Below are 14,935 nucleotides of genomic sequence, written 5' to 3' on the forward strand. Positions count from 1 at the left end.
ATTTTTTTTGCAAATCATGATATTTGGTGGTGGTGGTGGGGGGGGGGGGTCCAAGCATATTATAAGAAAATCCATCTTATCGTCAATGGGAATGTGATTACGGTGTATTTTCATTTCAATATGATATACAATGACTCTAACGTCACAACTTGATTTTTTTTCCTGACCATGAATCGCACCATTATAAGGTGCCGTGTAAGCACTTTTTGGGTTCTGGGGAAATTTAAAAAAAAAACACATTTTGAAAGCATTTTACATGGGAGCTGCTCATGTCTCTAGGCATACTGAACAGTCTTCTTGTGCCATGACAGGAGACTACATCCTGGAGACCAAGCCAAAAGAGATTTCTGAAGCCCAACGGCTAAACTACGAGCAGGTACATTCTAAGTATGAATGGCAACTACAACAATGTTGACTATATAATATCATACATATCATAAAATTCTATTTATATTTATTGAGGTTAGTCACATGTGATAATACTTCAATGTTCTAAACACAATGCCCTATTGATTCAGTTTCAATGCCATAAACGTGTTTTTACATCTTTTACATTTTTTTTCATGGAGATGGGTGTAAGGGGCGTTTACTGTGAAAGTTTTTCCTAAGGGTTCATTCACTGCTACCCCTAACAATTCAAATGGATTGGACCTCTATCCCTGTCAAAGATATCAACATTCAAACAGTGCTGTTATTCTGAAACACAAAGTGCACCACTGGTATCGTTTTCTAATGCCATGCAAGACATTCTCATAATGCACTCTGTTACAAAATACAACAAATAATAGTTATTGCAAACAAGGTGCTTAGATTACTCTATGGCTGCTATAAATGATTATTTTGATAGTCGACTAATCACGATTATTTTTGCAATTATTTCGTTAATGATATCATATATGAATTGCATGATTTATTCTCTAATAAAGAATATGTACTGTATTTTGTCTTTTTTTGCCTTTTTAAAGAAAAATAATTAGAACTTTATCAAAATAAAATAAAATTACTGTTTTATTTGTTGTTGTTTTTTTTAGGTCGTATCCTCTTTAAATAAAATAAATAAATTAAAAAACCACCTAAAAGGCTTACATTTACAGTTCTTTTTCTTTATGTATTGTTTTTTATAAAAACTTTTTAAAAAGTAAAATTTAATTAAAAATTTAGCATTTACAGTTTTTTTCCTTACATTTATACAGTATGTATTCAGTCTATATACCGGTAGTCGAATTTAAATATTAAACAAATGGAAAAGGGAATATTTACAGTATTATTTCCTTTTTTAATTTATATTATATTAAATAAAAAAAACAGTTTAAAATCAGATTGCAATCAAATGAAAAACTACACATGTACACTACACTGCAACTAGGGCGCACTCCCATTTCAACTACATAGTTTAAAATATTGGAAAAGGACTTTAGTGCTTCTTACAGATAAATTTAAAAAATGTTTTAAATATTCAGAATGTTTACTGTTTTGTCCTTTTGGTTTGTAATATTTAAAAAAAAGTATTGAATATTTATTTTCATTTTTGTTTTTTTTAATAAAAAAATGTTAAAAAAAAAAAAAATGAAAATGATAGTTTTTTTCCCCTTCTTGTATTAAAAACATAAAAATGAAAAATATTTAAGAGAATATTTGCTATAAAGAGGCTTATAAATGAGAATTCAGACAATTCTAGGTCAACATCTCCAAACATATAATCGACGATCAAACTAGTTGTCGATTCATTTAATCATCAATTGATTAGTCAATTAATTGTGTCAGCCCTAGTTGGCAGACATAATGACCTTCCAAATAAAACCAAAACGAGGTCAACAACCCTGCACTAAATGTATAGATATTTGCACGCATGCGAGACGAGGGCATTCTTTACTGGGGACATAAACACGGAGTCGATAGCAAACCTTCCAACAGTGAATCTTAGCTCTTTCCCCACCGCTCTGTATTACATAAGATGCGTCTTGCGAGATTCGGGGAACAACGGAGGTCAGGAGTGTGTGATGTTGTTTGCAACGCCGGCAAATGCTTAGAGACGCATGGCCGGTTTGGCCTCGGGCTATTACCCGCATTCGCTGCGTGTGTTTTTGTGTGTGCGGTTCACCATGCGAGTGACTAGGCTCAGAGACGGAGCTCCACTTCCTCTGTGGCCTGCCCTCGCTCCAGCAGCACATCTGTGGATGATTTGAAGCCACGTTTTAAAGGCGAGGAGAAATTCTTGGCTCGGTGATGCTCAGTTGCTCAGTGGCACCGGTTTTCTAAATTTAAGCGGGCATGAAATGCAACTTCTTAAATAAATCAGCAGCGTTTTAGGAGGGGCTCGACTTGTGCGTTGCACGGTAATTATGTCAGTCTAATCCTAGACTCGGGCCTCGGCGCTGTAATGCATTTGGGTGCCTCTCCGCCACTTGCACTGCTTTAGAGTAGATTTTAGTGGGCGGTACACACCTTAACACTTCAAAGGGCATGCATTTAATTCATTGGCTGCCATTGAGACATGTCAATGACACTGAAAGAGGAGCATTCGCAGCCAGTCCTGCCAGTTGAAATATTAAATACTATAAAGATGTAATTGAAACCTAGCATCCACATATGTACAGTCTGGACTACACTTGAATAAAAAATGTTAACATCATAATCTACGTGACCCAAAATGTGATGTCCACATATGTGGACGCCGGGTTTAAGTTAAGCGGAAAGAATCCAAGTGAAAAGACACAGAATTTCATTATTGTAATGTGTTATAGCGGATAAAAGCAACTAATTAAGCAGGTAAAATATATGTTGTCAAACATTTTTAAATGCCATTACTAGCCAATCAAATGCAAGTATCTCAGATTCTCCTGCCTACGCATTAGCTTCCCACAGTGCTATGCATGGCTATCAGAAAAACAAGCTAAGCCAAAAAGTGAAGCGGGCTTTGTCTGAGTCTCACCCGGAGAAATGAGGATACAGTGACAAATTGGAAAGGTACAGAGACTATGAAGAGTGTAGGCCCATTTTCTTAGCTACTTTTTATCCATTTCGATTGTATCAGCGTTTGTGTGCTGTACGCGAATGGCATGAATGACATCACGTTTGTCACACAATGTCTGCACTTGTATGCTGTGCCATTTTTTTTGTGTTCAAATATTATCTGTTATCAGAGATCTAAGAAATGCATACTTAAAAACTGTGCAGCCGTCTTTCACATGAAGGTCATACTAGGTGTTGTTGATTGCTTTAAGATTTTTTTAATGAACAAAAATAACTTGGCCTATAAAGTGTTATACCAGACCACTGAAATTTTGATTTCTTGACCATAAGACTTGTCACTAAGATTTTTTTTTTCCTATGGGGGATGGTCCAGTGTCTGGAAGTTGTACAGTGGTATAAAAAGTATCGGAATCTTTTGGAATTTCTCACATTTCTGCTTAAAATCACCATCAAATGTGATCTGATCTTTGTCAAAATCACACAGATGTAAAATCAGCTTCTACTTTAACTAAAACCACCCAAACATTTATAGGTGTTCATATTTAATGAGGATAGCATGCAAACAATTAAGTAAGTAAATGAACCCTCTGCCTAAGGAGACTTAAAGAGCAATTTAAACCATTTTTTCCCAAACAATTGAAGTTATGTGTGTGCCCAATCACTGATGAGTGGTTTAAAGCTACCCTGCCCACTATAAAACACACACCTGGTAAGAATTGTCTTGATGAGAAGCATTGTCATATGTGCATCATGACTCAGTCAAAAGGGCTGTCTGAAGACCTGCGATCAGGGATTGTTGATTGGTATAAAGCTGGGAAAGGATACAAAACCGTCTCCAAAAGTCTTGATATTCATCAATCACCAGTCAGAGAAGTCGTCTACAAATGGAGAGAGTTTGGCACTGTTGTTTCTCTCCCAAGGATTTGTATAAAGCTGGGAAAGGATACAAAACCATCTCTAACAGTCTGGATGTTCATCAATTGGCAGTCAGAGAAGTTGTCTACAAATGGAGAGAGTTTGGCACTGTTGCTTCTCTCCCAAGGAGTGACCGTCCACCAAAGATGACGCCAAGAGTTCAGCGCAGAATACCCAAAGAGGTAAAAAAGAACCCTAGAGTGTTTGCTAAAGACTTACAGAAATTACTGGCACAGGCCAGTATCTCTGTGCACACATCAACTATATTTAAACTATGGCCAAGAATGGTGTTCATGAGAGGACTCCACGGAGGAAGCCACTGCTGTCTAAAAAAAATCATTGTTGCTCATTTAATGTTCGCAAAAACGCACTTGAACACTCCACAGAAGTTTTGGCAAAATATTTTGTGGACTGATGAAACCAAAGTTGAATTGTTTGGGAGTAACACACAACGTCATGTGTGGAGGAAAAAATGGAACAGCTCACCAACATCAACACCTCATCCCCACTGTGAAGCATGGTGGAGGGAGCATCATGAATTGGGGCTGTTTTGCTGCCTCAGGGCCTGGACAACTTGCAACCATTAATAGATGAATGAATTCCCAAGATTATTAGGATGTTTTGCAGGAAAACCTGAGGCCGTCTGTCAGACAGTTGAAGCTAAAAAGAGGATGGATGCTGCAACAAGACAATGATCTAAAACACAGAAGTAAATCAACTTCAGAATGGTTTCAGAAGAAAAAAATACACGTTCTGGAGTTGCCAAGTCAAAGTCCAGACTTGAACCCCATTGAGATGCTGTGGCATGACTTAAAGACAGCGATTCATGCCAGACATTCCAGGAATCTGACTGAACTACAGCAGTTTTGTAGATAAGAATGGGCCAAGATTAGTCCTGATCGACGTGCCATACTGATCTGCAGCTACAGAAAGCGTCTGGTTGAAGTTATTGCTGCCAAGGGGGGGGGCACAAAATATTAAATGTGATGGGTCAGTTACTTATTTTCCCCCATTATGTCATTGTTTGCATAGTCTCCTCATTAAAATATGAAAGCCTATAAATGTTTGGGTAGTTTTTGTTAAAGCAGACACTGTTTTTCATCTGTGTGATTTTGACAAAGATCAGATCACATTTGATGGGGATTTTTTGCAGAAGTGTGAGAAATTCCAAAAGGTTCAGATACTTTTTCATACCACTGTAAAATGTGAGAATTGAAGTGAACCAGAAACAAAAATTTTAAATATGATTCTCAACTCCCCTTATTGAGCTTTTGATGAGCTTTTCAAAACAGCAAAGATATTTGAAGTCAAATTAGAGTTGGCGACCATGCTTTGGATATTGCATTTAGCAGCTGATGGCCCTAAACCAGGGGTGTCCAAACCAGTCCTCAAGGGGCGCTTTGGGTCCTGGTTTTTGTTCCTACCGATCGAACACAGACAACAGATTACACTTGTAAGACACCAGATTGGTGAAAAGGTATCGTCTCTCCCTATGTGGACTAGTTTGGGCATCCCTGCTCTAAACATCGTGAAAGCTTCTCAAAATTGGCATATTGTTTTTGTTTGATGTAAACCTTGAAATTAAAGTGTCTGATGTAGGAGTTTATTCAGAATTCATTTTAAAATTTTCCTAAGGCAGTAGTCTACCTGGTTCTTATACGAGAAAAAAAAAAAGACAACATTTTCAGTTGACAATTATCATGTCTTCCTGCTAACGATTCATGTTTGTTCCTCTAAACTAATTGCCAAGTAAAAATAAAACGAACAACTGACGATTTGCGAGCGCGTGTCCTGCTCATTGTGTTCTGCAAGGATTTTTGCTTTTATTGCCTGTTGGATTGAGACATTTACACCAGGAGTTCACAACAGTTCTATTTTTACATTAACGTTCATACGTCATTTGTCACACGAGTGTATGAGGATTAAAATAGCAGTCGCTCTCTTTAGCGGTTGTTAAATATTTACTCAGAGGAGCTGTGTAAGTGAACAGTGCGATGTTGTAATATGTATTTGTCTAAGTAAAGCTGAGCTGCACTCTTGCAAGTCAAATGTTTCACCATAAAGCTCAATTGAACGGCATATTCTTTGTTAATACCCAATACAGAAATTCTTGCTCAAAGCACAGCACACTAGAAATACATGGATGTGGATGGCCACCATAGTATCCTTTAAAGTTGATCAATCCCATTTATACAGTCATGAAGACAAATGTAAAGTTTCATAGGCAGTAGTAATACTGGTCATTTTTGTCAGGATAAATATTATCGTCGTTATATTGTCTCTCTACATGTGTTGTAGCACATTAAGAATTGTTCATAATGTGGCAAACCTGCTTGTTTGTGAAGGGAGGGGAGTTCATTGGCACTAGTGGTGGTATCTCAGTTTTGTTCTCATTGATCGAAGCAAAAATATTGTCCTTGCGATCGCTTGAATCCCAACAAGTATACAGTACTGGTGAAGCAACACTTTAATTTGGATCGATATATTGATTGGTTAAGCAACTATTTGAATTGAGTCAAATTGATCGAAAAGCAACAAAAAAAATGCATCAAGGTCGTCATATATTGTTTTTTTTTTAATTTCCAAAATACTGGTTTTCATTCTATTTTTATTCATTTCATTTCAAAATGGTCAAACACTCAAAAAAAAATCAATTTCCCCCAATTTTTTTATTGCTTCAGGTGAAATGTAATCGATAAATGTTAAATGTGCACATGGTATCGCATTAAATCGACTTAAGGCCCTTAAATCCAATAAAAATCCAATCTTGGGAGACTTTATAGTATTGGAAACAGTAGGGATGTCCTTGATCCGATCATGTGATTGGAAATCGGGCCATTTTTTAGAGGATCGGAATCGGGTGAAAAGGATCGGGTTTATAATTTCTAAAAATCTATATATTTTTTTATTTTGAAGGCTAAAAGGTAACAAGATAATACAGAAATACAATGGCATTGCCAAAAGATACAAAAATATATACGTTTTATTCTCCGGAAAACTCCCGGAAAAAGCAGAAGAGGAAGTATTGTAAACAGTACAGTACTGTAACATGTTTGGAACTTTTGTTCAAATTTAAAAAACAAAAAAACAGTATCGGATCGGGACTCTGTATAGGCAGATTCTCAAAATTAGGTGACTCGGACTTGGGTGCAAAAATACGCGATCGGGAGATCCTTAGGAAACAGGGTTTCCACCTGTGTGAAATAAAATTGTCAGGACGCCAGGCTAAAACAGTGTTACAAAATAAAGTATAAAAAGGATACATATTATAACTGCATCCGGTGATACGGTTGAAAGCGCAATGGCGACATCTTATGGTCGATAGGTGAACAACCCCGTCCCAGCTCTCTGCCATTGCACTGACAATTCCTGTCTCGTGTCGTGAAATTTGCCATCTTGTTTTCACTTTTTTGCTCAAAGTTTAAATAAATTCACATTCGTTTAATGTCAGTTATGGGATTAAATTACTTGCACTGATTTAACCTGCACCGTATATATAAAAAAAAAAGTTGAACGACAACATCTTTCTTCGACCGTGGAATTCCCTGCATTTACACCTGGCCCATGTTTGCACTTTATTTGAGTTAATTTATTTTATTTTTAGAAGTGACCAGCAATTAATTTTTTTAAGATTCACTAGGATTAAAGTTAAAGCAACACCAGGTAACTTTTCAACCTTGATAAAATATTTTCATATCAGTTGTGACAACATGTTGACTGACAACTAGTTGAATGACACCTCTTTTATATCTTGAGGGCGTCTGTATTGCTTGAGGAGGGTGACAGGAACCCTGCACTAAAAAAATAGTACAAATGAGCTGACGGCTTTACGGCATACAATACGCCGTTTCCTCCTTTTCCTAATTATTATGAAGGAGGAAGTTGATGCGAACGCTTTCGCACGAATTCTGCAAAGATGGCAGAGCAACAAAAGAGACAAAAAGTTTTGTCTGAGGAGGGAAAAAAGAAAGGCTACCAGGATATACAGAATAAACCCGGCTTTCACTCGCAACCGAACTCTGCACTCACGAGTTCGGGTGGGGCGGGGAGGTTAGCCACATTAAGCCACACAGTTTCTAACCGTCATATGCTAAGCGTCATTAGCCGCTGGAAACAGAAATGTTGTTTAATCTATCTACAGGCTACCGGGAGATTGATTTTTAATTGATTGTTGATTTTATGGCATTGCGCCTGTGTGCACTGGTCCTCATGTGAAATGCAGTCTTCCTTAAGGCAAAACACTACCGCATTTGTCCACCGGCGTCGCTAAAATCGACCAAAACTGAACAGTTACAATGTTGTTTAATCTATCTACAGGCTACCGGGAGATTGATTTTTAATTGATTGTTGATTTTATGGCATTGCGCCTGTGTGCACTGGTCCTCATGTGAAATGCAGTCTTCCTTAAGGCAAAACACTACCGCATTTGTCCACCGGCGTCGCTAAAATCGACCAAAACTGAAAAGTTACAATGTTGTTTAATCTATCTACAGGCTACCGGGAGATTGATTTTTAATTGATTGTTGATTTTATGGCATTGCGCCTGTGTGCACTGGTCCTCATGTGAAATGCAGTCTTCCTTAAGGCAAAACACTACCGCATTTGTCCACCGGCGTCGCTAAAATCGACCAAAACTGAAAAGTTACAAAGTGTTGCTTTAAGTGTAAACAATTAGATAATTGTAATTTATGCACTATAAGGCGCACCTGACTCTCAACCGCCCCCCACAAAAAATTACAAGAAAAGGATATTTGTATTACTGGAAATATAAACCAACTCATTATTAGCCTTTAAAAATCCATAAATAAGACGCAGATATCAAAGCAGGGGGAGAAGTAGTAGTTTATAGTCTGAAAATTACATTTTTTTCTTTGGTAATTTTGTTTGAAGTGTATTAACATTTTTATTAATTGATTTCAAAAACATAGTGGGCCACCGGTGGGCTTCTCTACCACAAGGCTTTGTAGATTTTCTGGCAAAATATTTGATCATTATCTAAAGAATATATATCGTATGATATTTTGAAATTAGTCTTTTACACCCCTAGTATATGTTTTGTTGCGAATGACCTCCTGTAGCTGGGATCCATCAGTGGCCCAGATGAGTGCGAGTGATGCGGCGCTAATCATATCATCTGCGGGTTCTCATCTGCTGTTGAACGGACCAGATGTGCCCCATTACAGGGCCTCGGCTAATCCTGACGTGCATGATGCTTGCGAGCGTCCTAATCCGCACGTTCTCACATGTGGCGACCGAGGATTTACACCTCTAAACTACACATCGAGTGCTGGGCAATATGGCCTTGAAATTAAATCTGATTTACATATATAAAGAAATGATTTAAAACAAGCTTTCAGTTTTTTTTTTTTTTTTTTTTTAATTCTTAAATTCTGGAGTCTAGTGGAAAAACATTTGAACGTTAATTACCACCTCCTTATTCAAAACCAATTCGCGATATCTGAAACTCACAGCGCAGAAAATGAGCAAACATAAATTTATTCTGATTGACTCACTATTTTAAAGTTAGGAGTGTAATGCTACAGCGCTCTGGACTGATACATATACGGTAGTACGATTTCCTGTTTGACAGAGACGCAACAGGTGGACATTACAAGATAAAACACTAATGAAATCATTTGATTCATGTCCTATTAACACGTCTCTATCCTTCTTCTGGGTTCAATTTTCTCTGCTGATTATCCTGTTGATTGCATGGCTCAGTGGACCAGCAGCCTTCATTAGACAGCCACTGGACTGCATTATCATGTCAGATGTACGTCATCAAAGCGGGTTACACTTGGTCAAATCGGACAGACCCGAAAAAAGAGAGGGAGTGAAAAGCAAGCAGTCAAGCAGCTATTGGTTTCTTGTTCATGTTTTTTTTTTAAAAAATAGGATTAAAATAAAATAATAACTATAAAATCAAGTCATAAACCAGAGATGTCGAATTCATCTTTGTTGCGGGCCACACCTTAATTTTGTTTTTCTTTTTGGAGGCACTGTATTCCTGCGGACTCGCACAAACATGATGAATCTACAAATTGACATTTATTTTAATAATTGATTATTTTTTAGAGACACTGTTGACCTCAAATTTGTCTGAATTTTCAATTTTGATAGCAAATATTCTCTTATACATTTTTTTTCATTTGTAATTTGTTAAATTGATTCAGTTTTTAAATAAAAAACAAATAGGGAAAAAACTGTAAATTTCGTCTTCATTTTTGTATTTTTGTTTTTAAATTTCGAAAACTAAAAAACACATCAAATCTTTAAAAAAAAATTTAAACATGTTTTTATTTACTTATTTCATATATATTAGGGCTGTCAAACGATTAAAAATTTTAATCGAGTTAATCACAGCTTAAAAATTAATTAATCGTAATTAATCACAATTAAAACCATCTATGAAATATGCCATATTTTTTCTGTAAATTATTGTTGGAATGGAAAGTTAACACACAAGACGGATATATACATTCAACAGACTGTACATAAGTACTGTATTTGTTTATTATAACAATAAATCAACAGGAGGGCATTAACATTCTGTTAAAGCGATCCATGGATAGAAACTTTTAGTTCTTAAAAGATAAATGTTAGTACAAGTTATAGAAATTTTATATTTAAACCCCTCTTTATGTTATCGTTTTAATAAAATTTGTAAATTTTTCAATCAAAAATAAACTAATAGCTCGCCATTGTTGATGTCAATAATTACACAATTCTCATGGTGCTTAAACCCATAAAATCAGTTGCACCAAAGCGCCAGCAGAGGGAGACAAAAAAACGCAAGTAACAAGTGGCATGACTCTGTGCTGCCATTTTAATCTGTTCGAGCGGGGCATGTGCGTTAATTGTGTCAAATATTTTAATGTGATTAATTTAAAAAATTAATTGCCGCCCGTTAACGCGATAATTTTGACAGCCCTAATATATATAGATAGATAGATAGATAGATAGATAGATAGATAGATAGATAGATAGATAGATAGATAGATAGATAGATAGATAGATAGATAGATAGATAGATAGATAGATAGATAGATATAAAGGGAATCAAAAGGAATATTTTTTTTTTCTGTAGTCCTCAATGTTTCACTGAGGACTGAAGAAAAAGTAATTTCATTATAGCAAAAAAAAAACATGGTCAATTTGCACACAAAATGTCATGGTAGGCCAGATATAGCCCTCAGCCCTTGAGTTTGACACCGTGCCCTAGATGGATGGATGCTTTATCGCCCTACGCAATCCCTTTTGTTTCTCCTCCTAGAACATGAGCGATGCCATGGCAGTGTTGCATAAGCTCCAGACAGGCCTGGATGTGAATGTGAAGTTTACAGGCGTGCGAGTCTTTGAGTACACCCCAGAATGTATTGTGTTCGATCTGCTTGACATCCCGCTCTACCACGGCTGGCTGGTCGACCCCCAGGTAAGATGGAATGGAACCTCCCTGAGACTTCACCATTTCCGACGGTGAAAATGAGCGAAAAAAATTGTTCCAATGCTGCGTTTTTTTTCTATCATGACTCACAGTGGCTTTGTGCTGCCTGCATCAGTTCTTGGCAAATGTTCTTTGGCCACAGTGTCTATCTTAATTTGCAGATGCATGACATTGTCAAGGCAGTGGGCAACTGCAGCTACAACCAGCTGGTGGAGAAGATAATATCCTGTAAACAGTCAGACAACAGCGAGCTGGCAGGCGAAGGTCAGTGTGTCTTTCTCTGGGCGCTCTCCTTATGCTCCGCCCCCTTTTGTCTTACACTGCAACTCATTACAAGTTATTTACCCCCCTTGTCGAGCATCATGAAAGCATGCCACAATTTGTCTTTGGCTTTTCTTCAAAACTACACTGTAAAAAGTTTAAGCATTCTGAACTCATTTTATCATGGTAATAATCTGAACATCAATTAAGTGGTTGAATTCACTTGCATGATCAAGTTTGTGGGCCATACTTACAGTGCTGGCCAAAAGTATTGGCACCTCTGCAATTCTGTCAGATAAGGCTCAGTTTCTTCCAGAAAATGATTGGAATTACAAATGGTTGCCTTCATTTAGTTTGCCTGCAATTAAAAACACAAAAGAGAATGAAAAAAAATGAAATCATTATCATTTACACAAAACTCCCAAAATGGGTCCGACAAAAGTATTCGCACCCTCAGCCTAATACTTGGTAGCACAACCTTTAGACAAAATAACTGTGAACAACCGCTTCCGGTATCCATCCATGAGATTCTTACAATGCTCTGCTGGAATTTTAGACCATTCTTCTTTGGCCAACTGCTCCGGGACTCTGAGATTTGAAGGGTGCCTTCTCCAAACTGCCATTTTCAGATCTCTCCACAGGTGTTCTATGGGTATTTTCTAGTGCTTTTTGAGGTGTGTTTTGGGTCATTGTCCTGCTGAAAGACCCATAACCTCTGAGGGAGACCCAGTTTTCTCACACTGGGTACTACATTATGCTGCAAAATTTGTTGGTAGTCTTCGGACTTCATAATGACATGCACGCGGTAAAGCAATCCAGTGCCAGAGGTAGCAAAGCAACCCCAAAACGTCAGGGAACCGCCGCCATTTTTGACTGTTGGGACCGTGTTCGCTTCTTTGAAGGCCTCATTTTTTCCCTGTAAACTCTATGTTGATGCATTTTCCCAAAAAGCTCTACTTTTGTCTCATCTGTCCAGAGAACATTCTTCCAAAATGTTTTGGGCTTTTTCAGGCAAGTTTTGGCAAACTCCAGCCTTGCTTTTTTATGTCTCTGCGTCAGAAGTGGGGTCTTCCTGGATATCCTACCATAGAGTCCCTTTTAATTCAGACGCCGACGGATAGTACGAGTTGACACTGTTGTACCCTCGGACGGCAGGACAGCTTGAAGTTGTTTGGATGTTAATCGAGGTTCTTTATCCACCATCCGCACAATTTTTCATTGAAATCTTCGTTGAAGGTTAGCCACAGTGCCATAGGCTTTACACTTATTGATGACACTGTGCATGATAGACACAGGAACATTCAGGTCATTGGAGAGTGACTTGTAGCCTTGAGATTGCCCATGCTTCCTCACAATTTTGCTTCTCAAGTCCTCTGACAGTTCTCTGTTCTTCTTTCTTTTCGCCATGCTCAATGTGGTACACACAAGGACGCAGGACAAAGGTTGAGTCAACTTTAATCCATCTTAACTGCTTGCAAGTGTGATTTAGTTATTGCCACCACCTGTTATGTGCCACAGGTAGGTAACAGGTGCTGTTAATTACACTAATTTGAGAAGCATCACATGATTTTTCAAAGGGTGCCAATGCTTTTGGTGCTGCGTCACCATTTATCATATTTGTAATTGCAATCATTTTCTAGGAGAAATTGAGCATGATCTGACAGAATTGCAGGGGGTGCCAATACTTTTGGCCAGCACTGTAAATTTCTGAATAAGCTTAACTTGAAATAGGTCTTTAGCCAGGGTGTTTAGCTTAGTTGTCCGCGCACAGAGGTGGCTAGTAATGCGTTACATTTACTCCGTGATATTTACTTGAATAACTTTTTGAGAAAAATGTACTTCTAAGAGTAGTTTTACCAAGTCTTGCTTTTTACTTTTACTTGAGTAGATTTGTGAAGAAATAACGGTTACTCTGATACTGGGCTGCACAAGAGTCATTACATTTTTCCTCTTTATTCTACATATTAGATTTTTTTTTTTTTTTTGCAAGTGATGCCAAGAGTAGCTCTACCAATTTCACCAATGAGATATTGCAACAATAATCACATGACCCCATTATACCAATCAGATGTAAGTTTGCCGTTCTATGATCATGCCAGCCCGTTGATTCATGTGGCGTATTTAAAGCACCATAAAAAATGAAGTATTTGACATAGAGTGCCGCCTTGTACATTACTCGAAAGCCGCAGACTTTGACTCTCCCAATATTAAACCAATGGAAAACTGGAGATATGATCCTTTTAACTTCATGATAGGAACTATGAAGGAACTATTCACAGTTCGAACTAGGAACTATTTTCTCCACTCGAGGGCACTCATGCTCTTTGGATGAATAATGCTTCATTTCTGTCTTTTTTTTTTTCTCGCCGGAATTCAATGATTTTTTTTTTTTTTTTTTCCTTTGGCTTAATGTGGTTTTGTAATGGGTTATTGTACAGTATCATTATAACCACAGCTGAGAAGAAAAATACCATTAAAAAAAAATTTAATAAAAATATAAGCAGTTACTCACAATGTTACTCTTACTTGAGTATTCTTTTCACCAAGTACATCTTTGCTTGTACTTCAGTACATTTTTTGAATGACTACTTACACTTGATTAATATTATTTTGAAGTAACGCTACTCTTACTTGAGTAAAACTTTTGGCTACTTTACGCACCTCTGTCCCCGCACTCCATTGCCATTGTGGTATATCTGGTTTGATCCTCATTAGGAGCAACTTGTTATGTATTTACTTAAATTGATGACCAGTTTCCTTAAAATGTTGAGTTCAAAATGCATAACAGAAATCCAGTTTACTCTAAATGTTTCTACACATAACGTTTTATAAATGCTAATTTGGATATACAGTATATACAGTAGTATGAAAAAGTATCTGAACCTTTTGGAATTTCTCACATTTCTGCTTACAATCTCCATCAAATGTGATCTGATCTTTGTCAAAATCACACAGATGAAAAAACAGTGTCTGCTTTAACTAAAACCACCCAAACATTTATAGGTTTCATATTTTAATGAGGATAAAATGCAAATAATGAAAGAAGGGGGAAAATAAGTAAGTGAACCATCACATTTAATATTTTGTGCCCCCAAACCCCCTTTTGCAGCCATAACTTAAATCAGACGCTTTCTGTAGCTGCAGATCAGTCTGGCACATCGAAATCTTGGCCCATTCCTCTCAACAAAATTGCTGTAATTCAGTCAGATTCCTGGGATGTCTGGCATGAATCGCTGTCTTTAAGTCATGCCACAGCATCGCAATGGGGTTCAAGTCTGGACTTTGACTTGGCCTCTCCAGAACATGTATTTTTTTCTTCTGAAACCATTCTGAAGTTTATTA

General features: G+C 37.3%; 1 protein-coding gene across 2 annotated transcripts in view; it reads left to right on the top strand.

Annotated features, from left to right (window-relative positions):
- The window catches only part of mindy2 (MINDY lysine 48 deubiquitinase 2), a 54,583-nt gene that overhangs the window by 11,130 nt on the left and 28,518 nt on the right, over positions 1-14,935 (top strand). For both annotated transcript variants that reach the window (XR_009062465.1, XM_057829306.1), the window contains exons 3-5: positions 312-376; positions 11,162-11,320; positions 11,494-11,596. Coding sequence is in view for 1 of the 2 variants with exons in the window: in XM_057829306.1 (XP_057685289.1) it covers positions 312-376; positions 11,162-11,320; positions 11,494-11,596 (327 nt within the window). In the remaining variant the exon portion in view is untranslated. The remainder of the gene's footprint in view (positions 1-311; positions 377-11,161; positions 11,321-11,493; positions 11,597-14,935) is intronic.

This window comes from Corythoichthys intestinalis, chromosome 1 (assembly GCF_030265065.1).
Source record: "Corythoichthys intestinalis isolate RoL2023-P3 chromosome 1, ASM3026506v1, whole genome shotgun sequence".
NCBI lineage: Eukaryota > Metazoa > Chordata > Actinopteri > Syngnathiformes > Syngnathidae > Corythoichthys > Corythoichthys intestinalis.